Raw genomic sequence first — 24,097 nt, 5'->3', positions numbered from 1 at the left:
TGAGTTAAATCCTTAGTACCCACCCCCCAAAAGAAAGGAATAAATGATCAATAGTTTGGAAAGGAATGGATTTGCTTTATGAACCACAAAACTAAAATGAAGAAAATCTGAAAGAATTTACCAAAAAAATAAAAATTTGTCCAAAAGCTATTAAAACTATTAAGGAAATTTAGCAAGGTCTTTGAACACAAAGTCATTACACCAAAATTACTTGAAATTCCATTTACTACAACATCAAAAATTTTAGGAAGTGGACTAGGGTTGTGATTCAGTGGTAGAGTACTTGCCTAACACATGTGAGACACTGGGTTCAATCCTTAGCAGCACATAAAAATTAATTAATTAAATAAATGTATTCTGTCCATCTACAACTAAAAAAAAATTCTAGGAAGTAAGGTTTATAATGAAACACAGGATCCAGGGAACAAGAGATTCAAATAAAGAGACACCCAACGCACGAGGTTCACCTCCCGATCCTCTGACAACAGTCAGCAAACTGATCGGCGAACACCAGTGGAGCACCAGCTGCCTGCTGTTGCCTGGAAGTTCACTGTTACAGTACCTGGAGGTTTGATTACACGTGGCTGCTGCCATTTTGAGACAACAGCCAGGCCCCGTAGGACCCCTGGCAGGACTGACTGAGCCCCATCTCCAGGATCCCTCAGCCCAACTGATCACTCCCTGCCTCAGGGGCCCTCACATCGACTGACTGCTCCCTGCTACCAGGACCCCCAGACCAACTAACTGTGCCCTATCACTGGGACCCCAGACCGACTGATTGCACCCGGCCTCCAGGATCCCACAACCACACCACACACACCCGACCTCCGGGACCCCTGCCAGACCAACCCCACCCCGCCTCCAGGACCTCCTTCTGACCACGGCCACACCGTGACCTGCAGCTCCCCATTTGCCAACATGTTTCGAAGCCAGAGCGGCCATCTTGGAAAATCCTGGAAGCCATAGCTCCGAACTTTAGGTGGGGCAAAACCCATCCTGAGACGCCTGCTGGAGTCTTGAAGCTCATTATCAGGGGCTATTTGGTCTAGGATTGCATAGTGTCTGAATTGGGCACTGCTAATATTGATCTCCCCTTAAAGAAAGGGTTTTGGAAACTATAAGCCTACAGGGCGAAATCTGCAATACCCCAGATCTGCACTGCTAGAAGAAAAGATACATGAACAACATGAAAAAACAAGGGAAGAAAATGATCCAAACAAATCTAGATTCTATATTAATAGAATCCAATGACATTATGGTAGAAGAAATGTCAGAAAAGGACTTCAGATTATACATGATTAAGATGATTCGCGAAGGAAAGGATGAGATAAGAGAGCAAATGTAGGCAATGAATGATAATACCAATAAGCTGAAAGAGCACCTGAAGGAAGCAAAAGATCATTTCAACAAAGAGATAGAGATTCTCAAAGAAAAACAAACGGAAATCCTTGAAATGAAGGAGACAATAAACCAAATAAAAACTCAATGGAAAGCATCACCAACAGACTAGACCACTTGGAAGACAGAACCTCAGACAATGAAGACAAAATATTTAATCTTGAAAATAAAGTCGCCCAAACAGAGAAGATGATAAGAAATCATGAACAGAATCTCCAAGAACTATGGGACATCATGAAAAGACCAAATTTAACAATTATTGGGATTGAGGAAGCCACAGAGATACAAACCAAAGGAATGAACAACGTATTCAATGAAACAATATCAGAAAATTTCCCAAACCTGAAGAATGAAATGGAAAATCAAATACAAGAGGCTTACAGAACACCAAATGCACAAAATCACAACAGATCCACACCAAGGCACATTATAATGAAAATGCCTAACCATTCAAAATAAAGATAGGATTTTGAAGGCCACGAGAGAAAAGCACCAGATTACATATAGGGGGAGACCAATACAGATAGCAGCAGACTTCTCAACCCAGACTCTAAAAGACAGAAGGGCCTGGAACAACGTATTTCAAGCTCTGAAAAAAGATGGCTGCCAACCAAGAATCCTATACCAAGCAAAACTTACCTTCCGATTTGAAGATGAAATAAAATCCTTCCATGATAAACAAAAGTTAAAAGAATTTACAAATAGAAAGCCTGTAGTAAGTACAGAATATTATCAACAAAATATTCCATGAGGAGGAAATGAAAAACAACAATGGAGGTCAGCAAAGGGAGGAACTACCTTAGAGAAAAACCACTCAAAGGAGAAACCAAGCCAACTTAAAAACCAAAAATAAGCCAAATGACTGGGAATACAAATCATATCTCAATAAGAACCCTGAACGTTAATCATCAATCAAAAGACATAGACTGGCAGAATGGATTAAAAAGAAAGATCCAACAATATGCTGCTTGCAAGAGACTCATTTCATAGAAACAGACATCCACAGACTAAAGGTGAAAGGATGGGAAAAAACCTACTACACACAAGGACTCAGTAAAAAAGCATGGGTTTCCATCCTTATATCAGATAAAGTGGACTTCAAGCCAAAGTTAGGTAGAAGGGATAAAGAAGGACATTTCATACTGCTTAAGGGAACCATAAATCAGGAAGACAAAACGACTGTAAATATTTATGCCCCAAACAATGGTGCATCCCTGTACATCAAACAAATCTTTCTCAATTTCAGGATCACACAGACCACAACACAATAATTCTGGGTGATTTTAATGCACTGCTGTCACCTCTAGATAGATCTTCCAAACAAAATCAAATCAAGAGACAGGTGAGTGAACTCCCAGAATAATTGTGAAAGCAGATAAAGCAGACCAAGCAAACCAAATTAAGAGTAGGAAAACAAAGCTATACTGGTGACAATTCCAAGGGGAAAAAAAACTAATATGAATCAATTACCTACTGTTTTTCAACTTATTGAAAAGTTCTGGGCTTCTGCTGAAAAAAAAAATCACCAATTAATAATAGATGTAATGCTAGGAAAAGTAAACAAAAGTTCATGCAAAGAAATCTAATCCATACAATCTACATTATGTGCACGTGTGTATGCAGATTGTGTGCTATACTGCAATATGTACAATGTGAATCTGCTATGTTTAAAAAAGAATTGTAACACAACCTTACAGGGAAAAATGGGAGGAAGAAAGTGATCTTTGATGGGCAGAAGAGAGCTAAAATCTTAACTTTCATATAAAGAGTAATGTCCACAGGTACAAACTAAAAAACAGCATTATAAACACATTTAAATTAGGTAAAAACAACAAGGAACAGCTGAGACAAAATCTGAAGGTCACCTGCCTCTTAGGAAGACACTCCTGATAAAAGAGTATTTTTATTCAATGTACCCTTATAGAACAATTTGACTATAACCAAGGGTGTGTATTTACTTTAATAAGCATATAAATTTAACTAGAAAATAAACATGATAAACCAATTAAGAGTACATGAACTCTGTCTCAAAGGAAAATTTTAAAAGGGCTGGGTTGTACTCAATGGTAGACTGCCCCAAGGATAAATCCCCAATATTACACACACACACACACACAGAGACACAAATTAACACCACAAAAAGGATAACAGATTTAAAGTATCTTTTAGTGAGATGCAAAAAGTGGCACATATTACCATCTGTATTACTTCCAAAACAACTAAATCTAATCAGGCCTCTAGATTCAATTGCACATTTAAAGGAAATATGGGAGGCAATGAAACTACACCCTATTTTTGCAAAACTTAAGACGTAGGAAGTTATATACAATCTGATTCCTCAAATTAGAAGAATTCAAAGGGGAAAAAAGAGAAAACAAAAGGGAAATTAGAGATCCAACAGATAAGAGACACTGCATCCAAATGCAACAGAGATGTAGCTGGACCTTGTTAGGATACTGATTCATACCAACTCTTTTTAAACCCATTACCATGTTGGTTAGTAAGTAAGGTAAATAAACATAATAAGAAATAACAGTACTATAGACATGTTTAAAGGTCCTAATTCTTTAACATCATATTCTCAAGTATTTGTAGATGAATTGATATGATTTGTTCCAAAATAATGTGAATTGATATGATTTCTGGAATTTGTTCCAAAATAATTCGAAGGTTAAATAAACAGATGAAACAAGACTAGCCTAGTCAAATGATCTGAACAGACACTTTTCAAAAGAAGCACAAATGACCAATAAATACATAAAAAAACTTAAAGTATTTAGCCATCAGAGAAATGAAAATCAAAACAACACTAAGATTACATCTCATCCTAGTCAGAATGGCTATTATTAACAAAAGTGTCCTTATACACTGTGGCAGGAATTTAATTAGTACAACCAGTACAGTAAGGAAAACAGTTTGGAGGTTGCTCAAAAAACTAAAAATAGAACATGTGATCTAGCTATACCATTCCTGGGTATTTATCTGGGGAAAAAAAAATGTAAGCCAGGACACACACAAAAAAAGATACCTACATGCCCATGTTCTGAATAATGAAAGTCAAGACATGGAATCAGTCAAGGCACCCACCAACACAGAAGTGGATGAAGAAAACATGGTGTATACACACACACACACACACACACACACACACACACACAAGGTGTAATATTACTCAGCCATAAAGAAAAACAAAATCATGCCATTTGCAGGAAAATGGATAGAACAGGAGGACATCAAGTTAAGTGAAATAAGGCAGATACAAAAAGACAAATGTACTTTTTTTTCACGTTTGGAAACTAAATATCATAACTGACTTGGAAGTAAAAGAGGGACTAGAAGGGAACAAAGACGCAAGGGAAGGCAAAAGAGGCAAGAAGAGTGGGTGCACATGATTGAAGCACTATATACACATTTATGAAAATATCACCATGAAACCCATCAAGCTGTACAGTAAATATGCATATACTTACAACAAAAAATTGCACAGAGAATGTTCACAGCATAATGAAATGACAAATGTGTCAGGTGACAAAGGTATTAGTTGTAACAATCTGTTCACTGTGTGCTGATACATATATTGAAATGTCACACTATAACACACATATAGAATTACTGTGAGTTAATAAAAAACAAAAATGACCTCATTTTTTTTTTTACATCAGCCCCGTGTTAGTAAAGGATGACACTGGAATAAATGATATATGTAGGTTTATGGTACTATTCTCTTTACCTGTGTATTTGAAAATATTTACAATATAAATCTCATTAAAAACTCAAACACTTTAGAGATATAAAATGTAATTTTTAAACATTTTCCTACTCAATACACCACCATTATTTCAGTTAATATTCAAGAATCTCAGCTCCTTTCATGAACCTAATTATTCTAAAATAGGCTAATGAGGACTTTCAGGTTGCATAAAATACTGCCAAGTAAGAAAACCAATTTACACTAGCAATCTGTAGTTGACTACAATATTCTATTCATGAAATACTGAAATATATCTACAACATCTATGAAAGTCATATATCAAATAGAAATAAGTTTGTTACCTCTCTCAATTTCTCTCGCTCACGCTCCCTCTCAGCAATACGTTTTCGCCTTTCTTCCTCTTCTTTCAGAGCATTTTGTGTTTCTGTTCTCAGTTTATCATCTTTAAGAATCTTCCGGATTTTCTTCCTGCCTTTTCCAGGAGACTTAGAATCATCGTTTTCATCTTCTTCCTCCTCCTCCTCCTCCTCCTCCTCTTCTTTTTCTTCTTCTTCGGAATGGCTCTATAGAATTAAAATGATTAAAGGTAAACACTACAGTTGTTAGAATTTACCAACTTCATATTACACTCTGTAATATACCAAGGAAAGGAGCAAAAAACATGCTGAAAAGCTTTAGAATTATACATAACAATAAAGTAATATCAAAACAAGGGGATCAAAGCCCTAGGAATTAGACCAGAAACTTTGCAAAGGCTAGAAGAAAACATAGGCCCAATACTCCAAAATACCGGCACATATAACAACTTCCTTAACAAGACTCCTGAAGCACAAGAAATAAAACCAAGAATCTGTAAGTGGGACAACATCAAATTAAAAAGCTTCTACAGCAAAGGAAACAATAGCATGAAAAGAGAGCCAAGAGAAAGGAAAAAGATCTTTGTCAGTTGCTCATCTAACAGGAGATCAATATCCAGAATATATAAAGAACTCAAAAAACACCAAAAATATAAATAGCCAAATCAGTAAGTGGGCAAAAGAAAAAAAGTTCAACATTCCTAGCATTAGGGAAATGAAAATCAAAACTTCATTCAGATCTCACCTGACTCAACTCAGAATAAAAATTATCAAGAACAAACTAATTTAAAAACAACTATACCAATACCAGGCCTTAAATCATACTACAGAGCAATAGGCATTGGCACTGAAACAGACATAAAGACCAATGGAACAGAACAGAAAACACAGAGACACATCCACATAAATACAGTTATCTCATCCTACACAAAGGCACCATAGGCATACAGTGGACAAAAGATAGTTTCTTCAACAAATAGTGCTGGGAAAACTGGAAATCAATATGTAATAGAATGAAATTGAACTCCTCTCTCTTACCTTGCACAAAACTCAACTCTAGTGGATCGAAGATCTAGGCATTAAACCAGAGACCCTGCACTTACTAGAAGAAAAAGTAGGCCCAACTCTCTATCATGTTGGCTTAGGAACCGACTTTCTCATTAAGACTCCTAAAGCACAATAAGTGAAATCGAAAATCAATAAATGGGATGGTATCAAACTGAAAAGCTTCTTCACAGCAAAGGAAACAATCAAGAACATGACTAGAGAGTCTACAGAGTGGGAGAAAACCTTCACCACCTGTCCCTCAGATAAGACATTAGTTCCCAGGATATACAAAAAACTTAACAACAGAAAAATAAATAACCCAATCAATAAATGGACAAAGGAGTTGAACAAAGACTTCAAAGAAGAAGAAATATGAATGTCAAAAAATATATGAAAGGACTGAGGATATAGCTCACCTGGCAGAGTGCTTGCCTTGCAAGCACAAGGCCCTGAGTTCAAATCCCCAGCACCACAAAAAAAATATGTATGTATGTATTAAAAAAAATTCAACATCTCTAGCAATTAGAGAAATTAAAACTACACTGAGATTCTCCAGTCAGAATTGCAATTAATCAGGAATAAAATTAACAAGGGGCTAGGGTTGTTGCTCAGAATGCTTGCCTAGCACAAGTGAGATACTGGGTTCAATCCTTAGCACGACATAAAAATAAATAAAAGTACAAAAAAGTGGGCTGGGGATATAGCTCAGCTGGTATGATTGCTTGTCTTGCAAGCACAAGGCCCTGGGTTCAATCCCCAGTACCAACAAAAAAAAAGTATAAAAAAGTAAAAGAAAAAAATACAAGTAACAATAAATGTTGGGGAGGATGGGGAGCAAGATATTCTCCATTGATGCATTGTTGGTGGGACTGCAAATTGTTTCAACCACTGTGAAAGCAGTATGGAGATTCTTTAGAAAATTTGGACTGGAATCACCATTTGACCCAGTTATTCCCCTCCTTGGTCTATACCCAAATGACTTAAAAACAGAATACTGCAGTAACGCAGGTACATCAATGTTTATAGCAACTCAACTCACATTAGCCAAGCTATGAAAATAACCCAGTTCTCCTTCAACAGATGAATGTATGAAGTATACATGGAATAGTACTGAGCCATAAAGATTGAAATAATGGCATTTACTGGTAAATGGATAGAACTGGAGAATATCATGCTAAGTGAAATAAGCCAAATCCCATAAAAACAAAGGCTGAATGAATGTTCTCTCTGATTTGTGGATTCTAACCCAAAACAAGAGAAGTTAGGGAGGGGAATAACAGAAATCCAATGGATTAGACAAAGAGAAACGAAGGGAAGGGAGCGAGAGGGGAATAGGAGAGACAGTTGAATTAACTGGACATAACTTTGCTAGCCTTGTATTTGAATACACACCCAGGGTAACTCCACATTATATACAACCACAAGAGTAGTGTAAGTTATTCTCTATATATGAATAATTTGTCAAAATACATTCTACCATCATGTAAAATTAAAAAGAACAAATAAAAAAACTAAGTCAAGAGCAGAAAGAACAGTTGAATAGAGGGAAGGAAAGAGAAGGTGGGAGAAAGGGAAAGGAAGGGGAAATACTGGGGACTGAAGTAGAACAAATCATGACCCATGCTTTTAATTATGTCAGAGTATACTTCCATTGTCATGTATAATTAAAAGAATGGTTAAAAATTAAAGTAAAAAACAAAATACAAAAGAACACAAATAATAATAAATGCTGCTGAGGATGTGCATAAAAGGTACACTGATACATTGTTGGTGGAAATACAAATTAGAACCATCACTCTGGAAAGCAGTATGAAGGTTCGCCAAAAAGCTAGGAATGAAACTACCATATGATCCTGCTATCCCACATCTCCATATTTATTCAAAAGAAGTACAATCACCATACTATATTAACATAGTCACATCAATGTTTTTAGCAGAACAAGTTACAATAGCCAAGGTATGGAACCAGCCCAGTTGACTCTCAACAGATGAATGGATAATGAAAACATGGTATATATATACAATAGAGTTTTACTCAGTCATTTAAAAAAAATGAAATTATGGCATTTACAGGTAAATGGATGGAATTAGAGAACACCATGCTAAGTGAAATAAGCCTCATATATGTGGAAGCCAGAGCTAAATAAAGGGGGAAAGGCCCAGGGAAATCCCAGGAAAACAGAAGGAAGATTGGTGGAACAGAGGAAGAGGACTGAGGAGGATGGGGGGAACAAGACAATAAAGGAACAGTTGAATGAAAATGACTAAACTATGCTCTCTCTCTCTGTGTGTGTGTGTGTGTGTGTGTGTGTATGACTATACAAAAGTGAATTTTACCTTTATATATATCTATAAACCACTAATTAACAAAAACCATACATAAATGAAAGGAATACCAGCAGAGTACAGGAAGGAGAACAGAGAGAGGCAGGAAGGGAAAGAAAGAAGAAATACTAGGTATGAAGAGAAGCAAATTATACTCCACACTTCTATGATTATGGCAAAACAAACCCCAAAATTATACATAATTATAATGCACTGATAAAAATAAAAAGTACATTTACTTTCCAAAGAAACTGAGCATGGGCTAAGGGATGGAACAGACATATCTTTAAAAACATATACAAAATTTCTTACTCATTAGGATGGCCATTATTAAGAAGCAAAAATAAGAAAATATCAAGGTTGATAAGGATGTGGAGAAATTGAAACCTCTGTACATTGTAGGAATGTCAAATCATATAACCAATATAGAAAAAAAGAGTGTGCAAGTTCTTCAAAAAGTTTAACATTATTCCTATGTGATTTCTCAATTACACTGTTCCAAACATACCAAAAAGAATTAAAAGTAGGGACGCAGATATTGGTAAAGCTGTATTCACATCTGCATTATTCACAATAGCCAACCAGAGGAAACAACTCATATGTCCATCAACAGGTGGACATCAGACCAATGGATAAAGAAAATGTGGTAAGTATGAACAATGAATTATCTATGCTTAAAAAGGAATAAGTTTTGATACAAGGGTAAACCTTAAAAACATTATATCAATGAAATCACTTAGACACAAAAGGACAAATATTTTGATTTGACATTTAAGGACATGTAAAACAGGCAAATTCATAGAGATTTCCAGGCCTGTAGAGTAAAAGAGAAATGATGAGTTAATGTTTAATGGGTTAAGAGTTTCTGTGCATGCAATTAAGGCCACTGAATTATACACTATAAAAGTTTAAAATGTCAATTGTTTAAAAAATAAACCTACCCCAAGAGAATAATGTCAATAGACTCTAAACAAATTTCACAAACCTACCTATATACAGGAAACTCCAACTTACTAATGTAATTGCCCAAAAAATATATTCGTATGTAATTCACATTCAGGATAAAGTATTTTATGACTTGAGAAAATAAAACACTTTGTATCACTTTCATAGCCCCATGAATGGAAAATAATGAATTACAATGGTTTGATATATCCATTTGTAATTAAGGGCTGGGCAAAAATGATAATACAAGTTAACACTTGTAAATATGTATATATTCATATGAATATATTCAATATCATTTGTATATGCTCAATACTTCCACAAGTATAAAATGTAAATAAGCTGGTACAATGCCATTAATAATTGAACACTGAGATGTAACTGCATATTTTCAAGCACACAGTACATGTCATTATTACCTTGTTTTCACTGGATGAATCTTCTTGAATCTTAATGCGTCTTCTTTTCTTTTTCTGTTTATAACTCCGTTGATTTTCTTCCAATTCTGCCTTTTTTGCAGACCTGGAAAAAAATTTAAATGCAAAATAAAATACTTCATGATGAGCTTCCTTCAAAGAATTATGAACTATTTGGAAATGCTAAGACTTTGTGCACTTCCCTAAAAGCAGAGAGGTAAACAAAAAACAAAAAAAATTAGGTTTAAAATGGATATTACACCAGATGACAAACTTCTAATTTCAATTCAATTAATGACATTTTAAGGTATTCAAAAGAGGTTGGGTATATGAGTAATAAGAGAGATTCAGTAATTTTAGGACATTTTTCTGGTGAAAAAATACAAATAGCCTATATAGAATAACATATAGATTAACATATAGATAAAGTTAGTTTATCTACATACATATATACATATAAACTTATATAAGTTATATAAGCCATTTGTATTTTGTGTGTGTGTGTGTGTGTGTGTGTGTGTGTGTGTGTGTGTGCAATTCCCCCCACCCACCATCATTAATAAAGGCACAAATTACAGTTTCCAGGGCCGGGAATGTAGCTTGGCAGTAAAGAGCCACTAGGATCAATCCCCAGTATGTATGTATATATGTATGTATGTATAAATTAATGACGCAGATTACAGAATGAAGTTAGGTTGTATTTTCTTCAAAATAAATCAGAAAATTTTTTTTTAATGACAGTTCCAGTTCTGGTGAGAAATGTATTTCCAGGCTTAGAAATTGGTATGCAAAGCTATATTAATCCAGATTTCCTCCCTAAATCAGAAAATAATACATGCTAATTGGGATGTGGAGAAAATATAGCCCTTGTGCACTATTGGTGGAAATGTAAAATGGTGCAGCTGCTATGGAAAACAGTAGAGATTACTCATAAAATTAAAAGTATAATTATCACATGATCCAATTCCACTTAATGGGTATATATACTAAGAAGAACTGTTTGTTTTTTCTTTGCACTGGTGATTGAACCCAGGGATGCTTTACTACTGAGATATATTCCCAGTCCTTTTTACTTTTTATTTTGACACAGGATCTCAGTTAAGTTGCTGAGGCTGGTACTGGACTTACTATCCTCCTGCCTCAGCCTCCCGAGTTGCAAGGATTATAGGCACATGCCACAACATTTGGCAAAAATAGGTATTTGAAGAGGTACACCAGTATTCATATTAGCATTACCTACAACAGATGAAATGTAGACACAAACCAAGTGCCCATAAATGGATAAATAGATAAACAAAATGTGGTATTATACATATAATAGAACATTACTCGGTCTTATAAATGAAGTTATTCTGATATATGCTACAATATGGATGAACCTTCAAAACATGATGTTAAAGAAGTCAGTAACAAATGACAGATACTGTATGAGGCAAACTCATAAGACAGAAAGTAGAATAGCAGACGGCAGAGGAATGGGAAAAGGGATAAAGGAGAATTATTATTTGAGTCCAGAATTTCTGGTGTAAGATAAAAAAAAGTTCAGGACATAGGCTAAAAAGAAGACAATGTATTTAACACTAAACTACAAAATTAAAAGGGTTGTGATGGTAAAAAATAATGAAGTGGGCTGGCAACAGAATTCAGTCATAGAGCATTTGCGCAAATGCTCTACCCAGGTTGGATTCCAGCACTGAAAAACAAACAAAAACACAGAAGTAATGAAGTGCTTATATAGGCTACAACATGGTTGAACCTTGGAAACATTATTCTAAGTGAAAGAATTCATTCAAACACAGAACACAAATTGTATGAACTATTCATATGAAATATCCAGAAATAATTCATAGAAATAAAAAGATTAGTGTTTATTAGGAGATGGGAAAAGAAGACTAAAAAATGACTGCTAATGAATACAGAGTTTCTTACAGCAGTGATGAAAATATTCTGAAATCAGATGGTTAGCAATGGTTGTATAACTTTGTACGTTTTAAAGACTACATTCTACACTGTAAAATGCTGAGTATCATTTTATGTGAATTATATCTCAACATTTTTAAAAAACTCTAATGGTATCTTATTATATTTTCTTTTTTTTCTTAAAGACAAATATACTTCGGTACTGTGAACAGCCTGATATACACCTAAAAAATCTCAAATGTCTGAGAATGCATAAGCACAGATGCACATCTATGAAGACATACATGTACACTTTCATACAAACACAAAGAGTTCACTGGCTAAACTCAAGAAGAATCATGTTATTCTAGGAGAAATAAAACAAATTTAGAATGATTAGAATTACCTAAGAATATACGAAAAAAGGAAGCCAGAATTTGGCTTAACAAGTAATCTAGATCAGTAGTTGCATATACATCCTTTATACTCTAATACTAATACCAATTATTAGCATTCACTAAGCAATTACTGTTTGAAACGTAGGTAATATAAGCCTTTCCTATGCACTGCCCCACTTAATGCCCACAATAATAAGTAGGTTGTAATCCATAATTTTACAGATGAGGAAACTAAGGCATGAATTAGTCATACAAATAGAAAGTTCAATAGAAGAGGTTTGTGTACAGAATCTCTTATCTATCATACTATACCTTCCCTCTTGTAACAACCAAAATCTTCAGTCAGCAGTGTTTTTGCACATTGAAAAACCAAAAAGTTTAGAATATATAATTCATTTATATGTAAGATATTTACATATTTTAAATTAACAGTTTTAAAACTAGTTTCAAATAAAAATATTTCACTTTGGATTTACTGAACTTTATTGGTAATAGTAAACATTCTTCACATAATCTGAAGGCACAGTCATTCAGATTAATTTCTTAAATTTTTTAAAACACAATAGACACTTACCTTGTTCTGGGTCGCTGTTCATCCTCAGATTCACTAACTTCTTCACTAACTCCTGACTCCTGAAAATCAGAATCTTCTGAATCTTCACTGCTCACTTAAAATTTAAAAAATTGAATTATTAAATATTTTATGACAGAAGCACAGTTCATTTGTCAATAACTTCAGTTTATAGTGTCAGCATTGGTAATACATACATAAATTAATTTTGCATCATACAGAGTATGCCAGGTAATGATTTAAACAGTATGGTTTGAACATCCCTAATTTGAAAATGTAAAATTCAAAATGTTCCAAAATCCAAAAGTTTCTAGATGTCAACATGACTTCAACAGTGAAAAATTTCATATAACCTCATGATAAGTCAGAGTTGAAATACAGGCACACTAAGAAATACTGCATAAAACTATCTTCAAATTATGTGTGTAAGGTACATATGAACTATGAATGAATTTCATGGTTAGACATGGGTTTGATGACCCAGATATCTCATTTATATGTGCAAATATTCCAAAATCTAAAAATACCCAACATCCCAAATAATTCTGATTCCAAGCATTTCAGATAAGGGATATTAAACCTGTATTTATGAATTTGAATGTATTTAAAATGTAATTATAAAATTATAGTTCGACATCAAAATTTAAGTATTCACTTGTATATGGATTGACCAAGTGAAAATAAGCAGTCAATAAAATACAGAATTACCAAAGGTAAATTAACAAAAAAGAAATCTTGCCATTTAAAACACGCAAAGTAGAGTGATCAAGACTCTTTCCCCAATGATAATAGCTTAAAAACTACAGATGAGGCACAAAAACAAACCACTGAAGGACTCTGAAAGGGAAACCATAGCAGGCAGATTGGCAACTGCAATCAAAATCTGAATAATGGTCCCTCTGTAAAAGAGGGAAAGGGCCAAGAGAGCTATGAGTGTCATGTGTTATTTTCTTTGTTTCCTGGGTGTGGCTGCAAAGCAGGCTGAATTAAAAACTATGCCGGGGGTGCTGACAGCAAAACTGGCAGTTTTCCAGCCATAGCACTGGTAAAAAGGGACCCTTCCTGTTTTACCTGGAGTTATCAAAAGAATCTCCAATTTTCTCCTCTAATTTCTGTTATCACAATTGTCAAAGTGACAGAGGCATATAAATTCCAGAAGACCTATCTTTCTGTTCAAAGTAAGCAGGGCAAACAAAATATGAGTATGGAAACCTTTTAAAGGTGCCAGAGAGTAAAGCAGTGTTCAAATGAAAAGGGGTTCATGATGTCAGGATATAGGCTCCAACTTGAAGGAGCTCTCAATAGCCAAAGCTGGAACAATTTGAACAATAAAATAAATTTTCTAGTAGTGGATTTCAAAAAAAGATGATCTCATGGAAGCAGAGTAGAACAGTAGTTCCCAGAGGCAGGGGAGGTTAATCAGTAAGAGAAGATGGGAAGAAACTGGTCAATGGGTAAAAACTAGCTAGATAGAAGGAATAACTTTGGTGACTACTATACAGAATGCTGATTATAGTTAACAATATTGTATCTATTTCAAAATAGCTAGGAGATCATTTTTAATGTTCTCACCACAAAGAAGTGATGTTTGAGATGGCAAATGAGCTAAATAAATATCTTGATATGATCATTACACAATGCATATATATCAAAACATCATACCATACCCTATTAATATGTAGGTACAATTATTATTTCAATTAAGAGTTCTTAAAATTAAAAAAACAAATCTCTAAGTTCATATTCAAAGAAACAGTACAATAAGTAAATAAATAAATTGGAGCAAACAGTTATTCCTTATAAACAATAAATGTGGAAGTAGCAAGACACAAAACCAATACTAGACAACCACAGTAATAACTGCTTCAGGCAAGATGGATGCAAAAATTAGTGTGCTTAATCACAATGAGAAATAAGGTATTTGCATAGTCTCAAAGTATTTTCTTATAAAATATTCATTACATACAAGTAGAAAAATAACATATTTTCTTTACAGTGGAAAAAATTAGCCCAGTAATCAAGGTTAATATTATCAGTAAAAAGATATATTGATGTTATAAATCCTTGATACAATGTGCTAATCAGGACTCATCATCACTTCTGTAGTATTCTTTTTTTTTCCCCCTTGGAGTGCTGGGGAATCAAACCCAGCATGCATGCCAGGAAAGAGCTCTACCACTGAGCCACATTCACAGTCCACTTATGTGGTACTCTTATCAAAATGTATAACCACCTCATTTTAATAATGAAAATCATTAAACAAATACATATCAAGGAACAGCTGAAAAAAGAATGGATTAACACTATCCAAAAGCTCAGTCACAATGAATAAAAAGACTGAGAATTTATCGTAAATAAGAGTACATTAAGGAGACATTATACATTAATGCATTGGGGAGCCTGTATTGGACTGTGGAGCAGAAAAGGGATATTAGTAGTAAAACAAATGGCATTTAAATATAATAAATAACATCAGAGGGCAGAAAATGTTTTATGATTTTATGTACCATATACTCTTTGTTGTACTAGTCATTTCTATTAAACTTTGCCAAGGTACATATGTGGAAACAGTGAATGAATGAATATAGCTGTGTTCTAGTAAAAGTTTATTTATAAAAACAGGTAGAATCAGCCAGGCACGGTGGTGCACACCTGTAATCCCAACAGCTTGTGAGGCTGAGGCAAAGGATTGTGAGTTCAAAGCCAGTCTCAGCAAAAGCAAGGCACCAAGCAACTCGGTGAGACCCTGTCTCTAATAAAATACAAAAAGGACGGGGGAAGTGGCTCAGTGGTCAAGTGCCCCTGAGTTCAACCCCGGGTTTAAAATAACCAACAAAAACAAAAACAGGCAGAAGCTGGTTTGACCCACAATTGTGGTTTGCCAAAGCCTTAGTAGTACCATATCAATATTAATTTCATGGTTTTGATAATTGTACTATGATAAATGTAGAATAACAAATCAGGGAAGCCACATGAAATAAGTATATATGAACTCTGTACTATTTGTGCAACACTCTGTGAATCTAAAAATTATTTCAAAATGTAATTTTTAAAGTTCTAACTTGACTAAAACTTGATTGTTTTATTGTAGCTAAAAACGACATAAATACTAAAAAGAATTTTTATAAGAGAGGAGGAAGAGAGGAATTAGAAACTACTATTTAATTGGTATAAAATTCTATTTGGAATAATAAAGTTCTGGAGATATATGGTGGTGATGCTTATGTAACAATGTTATAGCATTGAATCATATGAGTAAAAAATAGTAAATTTAAAGTAATGTATATTTTACAATAAAAACAACAAAACAAAAAACTGCTAAAGAACAGGGAAGTTTGAGAGAACTAAAAAAATAAATGCTAACATGCATGCCTACATGTACACACTAATAAACCCTGAAATAAAGCATAGTTTTAAGACTAGCAATAATTTTTCATCCAATACTTAATTTTGAAAATTTTCAGGCCAAATAAAATTTTCAAAGAATTGTTCAATGAACACATGTATTCCTTTTCCTAAATTATCTTATGAAGTTTATCACATTTGCTCTGCTTCTACCTACACACACACATACCTTTCTTATACCAAACCATCTGAAATTAAATGCAAAGAAACATCATGACACATTACCCCTAAGGATACTGTCCTAAATAAGTATCATTATCACATCTGAAAAATTAACATAAATATATTAACAGTTATAGGCAACATCTGTTAATTTCAAAATTGTTACTAAAATAATTTTGATTTTCCAATTTAAAAGAAAATTAAAGGTTCACAGGCTGTACTGTTCTTTAACTCTTTAATGAATTTCAATTTAACTTAATAGAATAATTAGACTAATAATTATTGTCTCTTGATTTCTCCCCATCCCCCAATTCAAGTTGCCAGACAACATAGATATAGCAGAGGACACAAAACTAAGAAAATCATGCAATTCAATATAACTATCAATCACTACGACCATCAAATGTAATGAGATTTTAGGACTTTTGACACTGTCCTATACAAACAAACAACAAAAAATCACCTGTGAATAAATTATCCACAGAAGCAGGCAATGGAAACATACATCACAAAAAACTTGGGTTTTAATAAAGCAAATCTTTAATGTAATCATGGACAGCAAAGCACTCTGTATCCTGAGCTAAACTTCAGATGTAAAATCCATATTGCTCCCTTTGGTGAAGATGAACAGGAATGAATGTTATTATATAACCTGTTAAATCACTCATTTCCTTTATAGAATCTGTAAGAAGAGCTTGCAGGCTAGGTACTATGGCACATGCCTATAATCCCAGAGGCTCAGGAGGCTGAAGCAAAAGGATCACAAGTCCAAAGCCAGTCTCACCAATTTAGCAAGTTACTCAGCAACTTAGTGAGCCCATTTCAAAATAAAAAAATAAAAAGGGCTAGGGATGTAGCTCAGAGGTTAAGCATCCCTGGGTTCAATCCCTGGTACCATAAAAAAAATGAAAAATAAACAAAAGCAAAAACATCTGTTAACAAAACACCCCTTATAGTGCTTGAATTTCTTATAATATTAATGTCTATAATTCTTACTGAAGTGCCAAAAACACTATACAGCAGGATCAGTGAGAAACTTGTAAAACATGCATGTATCTATATCCCTCAACCACTGACTATGATGTAATGGGTTGCAATGGCACACAGTCTTATTTTTTTTTCAAGTTGTTTTTAATTGACAGATAATGTTTGCACATATTTATGGGGTACGGTGTAATAATTCAATACATGTATACAATGCATGATGGTCAAATCACATCAATCAGTATTACTTTCTTTAAATATTTACTGTGTTTTGAGCTGGGAACCTTCAAACTCCTCTCTTCTACTTCTTCATAAAATACATAATGAATTATTATGAACTTTAAGTCACCCAACTGTGCTACAGAACACTAGTATTATTCTTTCTATCTAACTGTATTTTAATAAACTATTATCCAACCTCCCCTATGTCCCCTTCCTCTTAACCTTTAAACCACTAAGGATCACTATTCTACTCTACACTTTATGAAATCAACACTTCAAATTTCTACATATGAATGAAAGTATGTGGTAATTATTTTCTGTACTTGGCTTATTTTATTTAACATAATATCCTCTGGTTTCACAGGTATATTATAAAACTCCTCAAACTAATTTGCACGTGTAAGCATGCTGAAAATCATCGTACCTATGATCACCTTATTCATTTTTCTATGTTCAATACATAATGTTATGTTGTCAGTAGGTAAACTCCCAGCACAAAAGAACTCAAGACTTTTCTGGGCTTTTGTGGTTTTGTTTTTTAGGACTTAGTGCATGCTAGATAAGAGCTCTACCACTGAGCTCCATCCTCAGCTCTTTTTATTTCTTGTTTTGAGATATGTCCTGCTAAGTTGTCCAGGCTGTCCTCAAAACATCCATCCTCCTGACTCAGTGTCCCAAGTCACTTGGATTACAGGTGTATACAATAGTACCCAAAAGGATCAGATGTTTAATGTAGTAAAAAAGACTGACTACATGCAAGTCAAGTTTGACGAATGAAATTGCAGAAATCTACCCAAGCCAACTGGATCTTCTGTCTTCCCATAGGAAAGTGCTTTTTATTCTTGTAGTGGTACATAATTCTATATTTCCTACATAGCTTTTGAGTATATTTAACTTTTGTCACATTTATTTCTCTTTATAACCTAAATGTTTATGACCATTAAAGGTTTAAAATTGTGTTTTGTCAAGTTTCTGGATTACCATCCCACTCTTAAATTCTTTATTTCTTTGATGTAGAAGAAAAGTTCTTCCAGTGTACTGATATTCTCTTAATATCAGAGGTCAATTATTTGAACAGATACTTAAGTTTATTACTATAATTACTTATGAAACCAGTATGTTCCTTACATTCAGAATTAAAATATCTTACCCTTCCTTCTATTTCTGCCTTTGACTTCTTTATTCTCTTTAGGGTTTGTCTTTTTGTCTTCTCCAGATTCTCCATCACTCACAGTCAGTTTGTGCCTCAAAAGCCTATGTCTGTATCTTGGCTTTTTAGATTCTTCAGAATCGGAATCTGATTCAGAATTGACTTGATTTTTTGCTTCTAAATGAAGAAAATATATCAATAAAACCTTCTCCGGCCAATTTTTCCTTTAAAATGCTTTATGAAACTATGTTGTCTGTTGACAATTGCCATAGTTTATGGAGAAAAAATCAGATATGTACATACACTTTGGTATCATTGGTGAAGTAATCTTACACATCAGACTTGATAAATCACTATTACTAAATATCAACAAAATATCACCAATGAATATCATTTTTAAAATAATTTTTTAGTTGTCAATGGACCTTTATTTTATTTATATGTGGTGCTGAGGATCGAACCCAGGACCTCACACATGCCAGGCAAACACTCTACCACTGAGCCACAACCCCAGCCCCACCAAAGAATATCATTTTAAAGCATAAAATGCTCTGCCTTAAAAATCAACTGTTTACTAATAATAACTGATGAACTAGAGTAACTTCCATGATTACTACAAGATACACAAAGAAGTAATGGTAATACAGTTTAAAATATTTTAATAAACTTTAAAATGTATCCATTAAGAAATTTCTTGGTTGGATATTCCTCAAAGACTGAACTAGTCAAGGAATCAAATTATAACATCCTTTACTTCTCTTTGGGAAGCTCACCCTCATCTCCTGGGTTTTCTTCATTTTGTTTTCCAGTTCTCTTTTTCCCTCCTTCTGGTTCATCATCTGAAGACCCATCCTCATCAGAGGAAAGATTGGCTTTAATTTCTTCTAAAAGCATCTTCTTGGCAATTCTTTAGAGTAAAAAAACAATAAAAAACTATATATTTGGGAGTGAAGTACATCAAATTGAAAACAAAAACAGAATTTTCTCTATCAAAATAGAAATAAAGGTCATCTGACATTGTAAATAAGACACTAGCAAAATCATGTTTTAATCTAAGCTGCCAAAGAACACTTTTAAAAAATGTTCTTTGCATTGACTTTTTTCTCAGTGCTATACAATTCTGCAGTATACTAAAAAAAAAAAATCACAGGAAGAATATATTCTACTGACTATTTTGACCAATTATAATTTGAAGCTGTATAATCTTAGAAAGCTGTATTTGCTCTGGTGCCATCATCCAACAACTCAATGTCAGACAGGCCAAGAACAGTAAATCCACTTATCCAGACAAATGGCATTCCAAGAGAAAACTCCACAGGAGAAGTTTTAATCAACAGCAAAACATTCTTGGAGAATTAGTGTGCAATACATCACTATATTATGAAATAGTGCCTCAAACAGGAGGATAATATTTCTGGACTATAATTTCAATTTACTTCATAAATCTGTTGAACAGATTAAAACAACACCAAATATTAATTACTGAAGCAATAAGGAATCTATAGTAATATTTGAGCTAAGGCAGAGAAGAGAAGGGACATGAGTGCTATTAAATATAAAAAGCATGATGAAAGAACACAAATTACCATAAACAAGTTTTCAATTTCAGAAAAAAAATAGTGCAATATCTCTGCTCACACCAAAATTTCTCAAGATGCTCCTCCTCAAAGACCAATTTGCTAATAGAAAAATTCAAATGCTAAAAACATAAGAAAATACTTCTTCTATTGCATGTAAAAATATTTCTAGCAAACTTTAATGTTCACACTAATGAAAGTTATCTGAAAATGTAAGATAAAAGAAATCAAAGATTTTTGTGCAAGACAAAGAATTTGATCAGTTTGGCTATCCTTTTGCTACATAGTAATAAATCACAGTAACGCCTTTATAAAAAGGGTCAGAAAGAAGGTGGCAAGACTCAGTCCGCCATGAGATAAGTTCTATGAGGTAAACATTCACTCTGCAATCAACACTGACTAGCTCAGTCAAAATCGTATAGATGAGAATGTGAAATTTTTGTTATTTCTGGATTTGAAACCCCTCTTTACATTTCTTAGCATGCACTCACATTTCAATCAAGAATTCATTCAATAACAGGAAATGTTAATGCATGTTAAATCTCAATTTTGACAGGTAGAATGTTTACTGCTATTTATATTCACAGATGCACAGCAAAGGCACCTCAACAGATTGAAGCAAACCACATCCATAAAAAGTTCAATATATGCCTTTTCATGTTCTCGCCTTCAAAATGCTGGATCAGAAATATTTACATGAAACAACCAACTGCTAAAGGATGCCACAGATGAGTTTGCTTTTCTGATTGTTTCTGCCCTTATTTTTATTTCAATAAAGTGGAATTAGGTCACCCCAATTTAAATATTACTGGAATTCGGCACTGTAATGTTTAACTTTAAGCTTAATTTCTGGATCAGTGGTTTGCTGACCTGGATTGTACACAACACATGTCTTAAAATGGGGACTAACACTGAAGTTTAACTTTTTATCTTGCCACGAAAAAATATGAACCCAAACATGCTTAAGTTCCTAAGTCTATAAATAAGGAATATTTCCAACACATTAAAGAATAAACTGAAGTCCTTTAAACTGAATGAAAATATGTTTCTGGAGAAAATTCTCTAAAATCATCTTTAATATACACTATGTTGTCATGTCTCATAGATTAGAAAAAACTTTCTCAAATTAGTTTGGGTAATAAATTTTGGAACAAAAAATTATATGTATGTGTATAACGTATGTGAAGTGTTTGTTACTAGACTAGAAATAGAAAAACATGGCTCATTTGTGGTTACAAGGAAATCCTGTAACATCATTTGGGTAAGGCAACAGTCAACAAAACTAAATTCAAACTCTAGCCAAATTTTAGTTCACTAACCATAATTCTGGTCGGGTACGGTGGCACACATCTGTAATCCCAGCAATGTGGGAGGATGAGGCAGGAGAATTGCAAGTTTAAGATCAGCCTCAGCAACTTAGGGAAACCCTATCTCAAAAACAAGGAAAAAAAGGCTAGGGATGTCAATCAGTCGTAAAGTGCCTCTGGGTTCAATCTCCAGGACCCTGTCCCCCCATAGAGAAAAAATGGATGTCTGTGTTTACAAATTCCAAAAAGTGCAAAAATTCCATACTAGCTATAAAGATGTGGTTGTTAATTGTAAGAAACCATGTATTCTTTTTTCTTTTTTCAAACTCTAAACTCTGAAAAATATGTCCACTAAATGGGAGGTGAAAAATATGTAAACCTATCTAATTTTCAAGTTCTGGAATTGTCAACAAACTAAGCAGTACGATACATGAGATAATACAATTGGATATTAACTAATAAATGACATAATAAGTGACAGAAAATGAAATCAGATCCACATACTAAGAATTACAACTCATCAACAACCTTCAGAAAGGACATAATATGTAGAATAAATCATAGTTACTTTAGAAACAGGAAAATTACAAATTTCAAAGAATGGTCATTTTTCTCCAAATCACAAGTTAAATAGAGTGATGGAGACTCCCCAAGTTTTACAAGGCTAAGATTTCATATTTTCCCTCTAACATTTTTGACCCAGGAAGCCCTTATTTATAGCCAAGTAAATTATGAAAAAGTTAATAAAGCTGAATAATTTTGCATAAACTCTCCTGATGGCTCAAGTGTAATGTCAAAGACCTACTGCACCATAAACCTAGCCTATTATATAATCTACTACATTTCTGAATTAGAGCTTAAATTAAAGGATCTAAGGGCTGAGGCTGACCTTCAACCTGAGTAGTCAGCAAGCATGTTGAGGTGAGATGTGTCCCATCTACAAAGCCTGCTGTGAGATGCTTTAAAGGGAAACTCCACTACCTTAACTCTGGAGTCACGGGCCACAGAGACTTCAAGGACATCATCACTTGAGAACCAGCTGAGGCTGGTAAAGCATCATTTTGGAGGCCTCGGCTGGACCCGTGCTGGTATGCATGTGATGGATGTATAGTCATGATCCCTAGTTGATTCTGTTTGCTCTGAAGTTTCCTTTCTTGAGGCTTTCCAAGACGTTTCTGGGAAAATCATCCTGGCAACAAGGTACTGCCCCTGGAATCTCAATGCTCAATATTACATCTTGGGGCAGGTGTAGCATCCAAAGCAGTCACGACTCTATCAGAAGCATTAGAGGCACAGGCTGTGCCACTCTCGTGGCAGAAAACCTGGGCAGAGCCGGAGGTAATGGAGCCACTCCTCCATTTTCCTGAAAGGGAGGGAAGGGAGAGGGGGAGAAAGCAAAATAATATGGGAGGGAGGGTAAAAACCCACAAACAAACAATGACTGGAACTGGAGCATGAAAGAATAAATAGTAGGACCCCAAAACCCACACAAACTAAGTCTTCTAAATTGCATAATGAACATTAAGAGGACGCCTTATGACACCTTCAACTACTAAAGAAAGCAAAAATAAAATAATAAGAAATGAGCCCAATGACACAAACAAGCAATCAGGAGGTGGGTGGGATTAGAAAGCCAAGAAAGCCCTTAGTAATTATGATCCTATCTAGTAAGGAAATAAGTAATGTCTTGTTTAAGCACTCAAAATAAGAAAGAAAAGGAGACTGCCTCTTTCTGATGTATAAATCAATAATTCAAAATGTTGACTTTTTTAAAAAGAATCAAACAAGAGAAGAATCTCTTGTTCAAGGGAGTTTTAGAGAAACAGCCATAACAAAAGCAGCACAAAATGTTAGAGCTGGAAGACAGAACCTTAGATTTCAACTATGTCATTTTATAGATGAGAAAAAAGGCTTAGAGAGGGAAAATGACTTAGCCAAAGAAACAAAGCTAGTTAGTGGCAAAGCCAGGAGTAGAACCTCAGATCCAATTCCCATCTACTGTTAGTTTTACTAGGCCAGTGCTACACTTATTAACTACTTTTGTACTAATGAGTGCCTGGACAAATACGTAACAATCATATTTATATTTTGGTACCAGGGATTGAACTCAGAGGTGCATAACCACTGAGCTACATCCCCACCCCTTTTTTATTTTTTATAATGAGACAGGGTCTCAACTAAATTGCTAAGGGCCTCACTACATTGCTGAGGCTGGTTTTGAAC

At 34.3% G+C, this 24,097-nt stretch overlaps 1 protein-coding gene across 11 annotated transcripts in view; it reads right to left on the bottom strand.

The window, feature by feature from the left end:
• ATRX (ATRX chromatin remodeler) overlaps nucleotides 1-24,097 on the bottom strand; it is a 236,556-nt gene that overhangs the window by 109,853 nt on the left and 102,606 nt on the right. For 10 of the 11 annotated variants that reach the window (XM_079123003.1, XM_079123002.1, XM_079123004.1 and 7 more), the window contains 5 exons: nucleotides 19,764-19,897; nucleotides 18,991-19,167; nucleotides 13,071-13,164; nucleotides 10,203-10,305; nucleotides 5,452-5,673 (listed from right to left, as the gene is read on the bottom strand). In XM_079123003.1, the coding sequence (XP_078979129.1) occupies nucleotides 5,452-5,673; nucleotides 10,203-10,305; nucleotides 13,071-13,164; nucleotides 18,991-19,167; nucleotides 19,764-19,897 (730 nt within the window). The remainder of the gene's footprint in view (nucleotides 1-5,451; nucleotides 5,674-10,202; nucleotides 10,306-13,070; nucleotides 13,165-18,990; nucleotides 19,168-19,763; nucleotides 19,898-24,097) is intronic. The other variant, XM_079122997.1, reaches the window with a different exon arrangement.

Source organism: Sciurus vulgaris (assembly GCF_902686455.1).
Source record: "Sciurus vulgaris genome assembly, chromosome: X".
NCBI lineage: Eukaryota > Metazoa > Chordata > Mammalia > Rodentia > Sciuridae > Sciurus > Sciurus vulgaris.
Note: the sequence above shows the minus strand (reverse complement) of the source record. Positions and strands in the feature narration are given on the sequence as shown.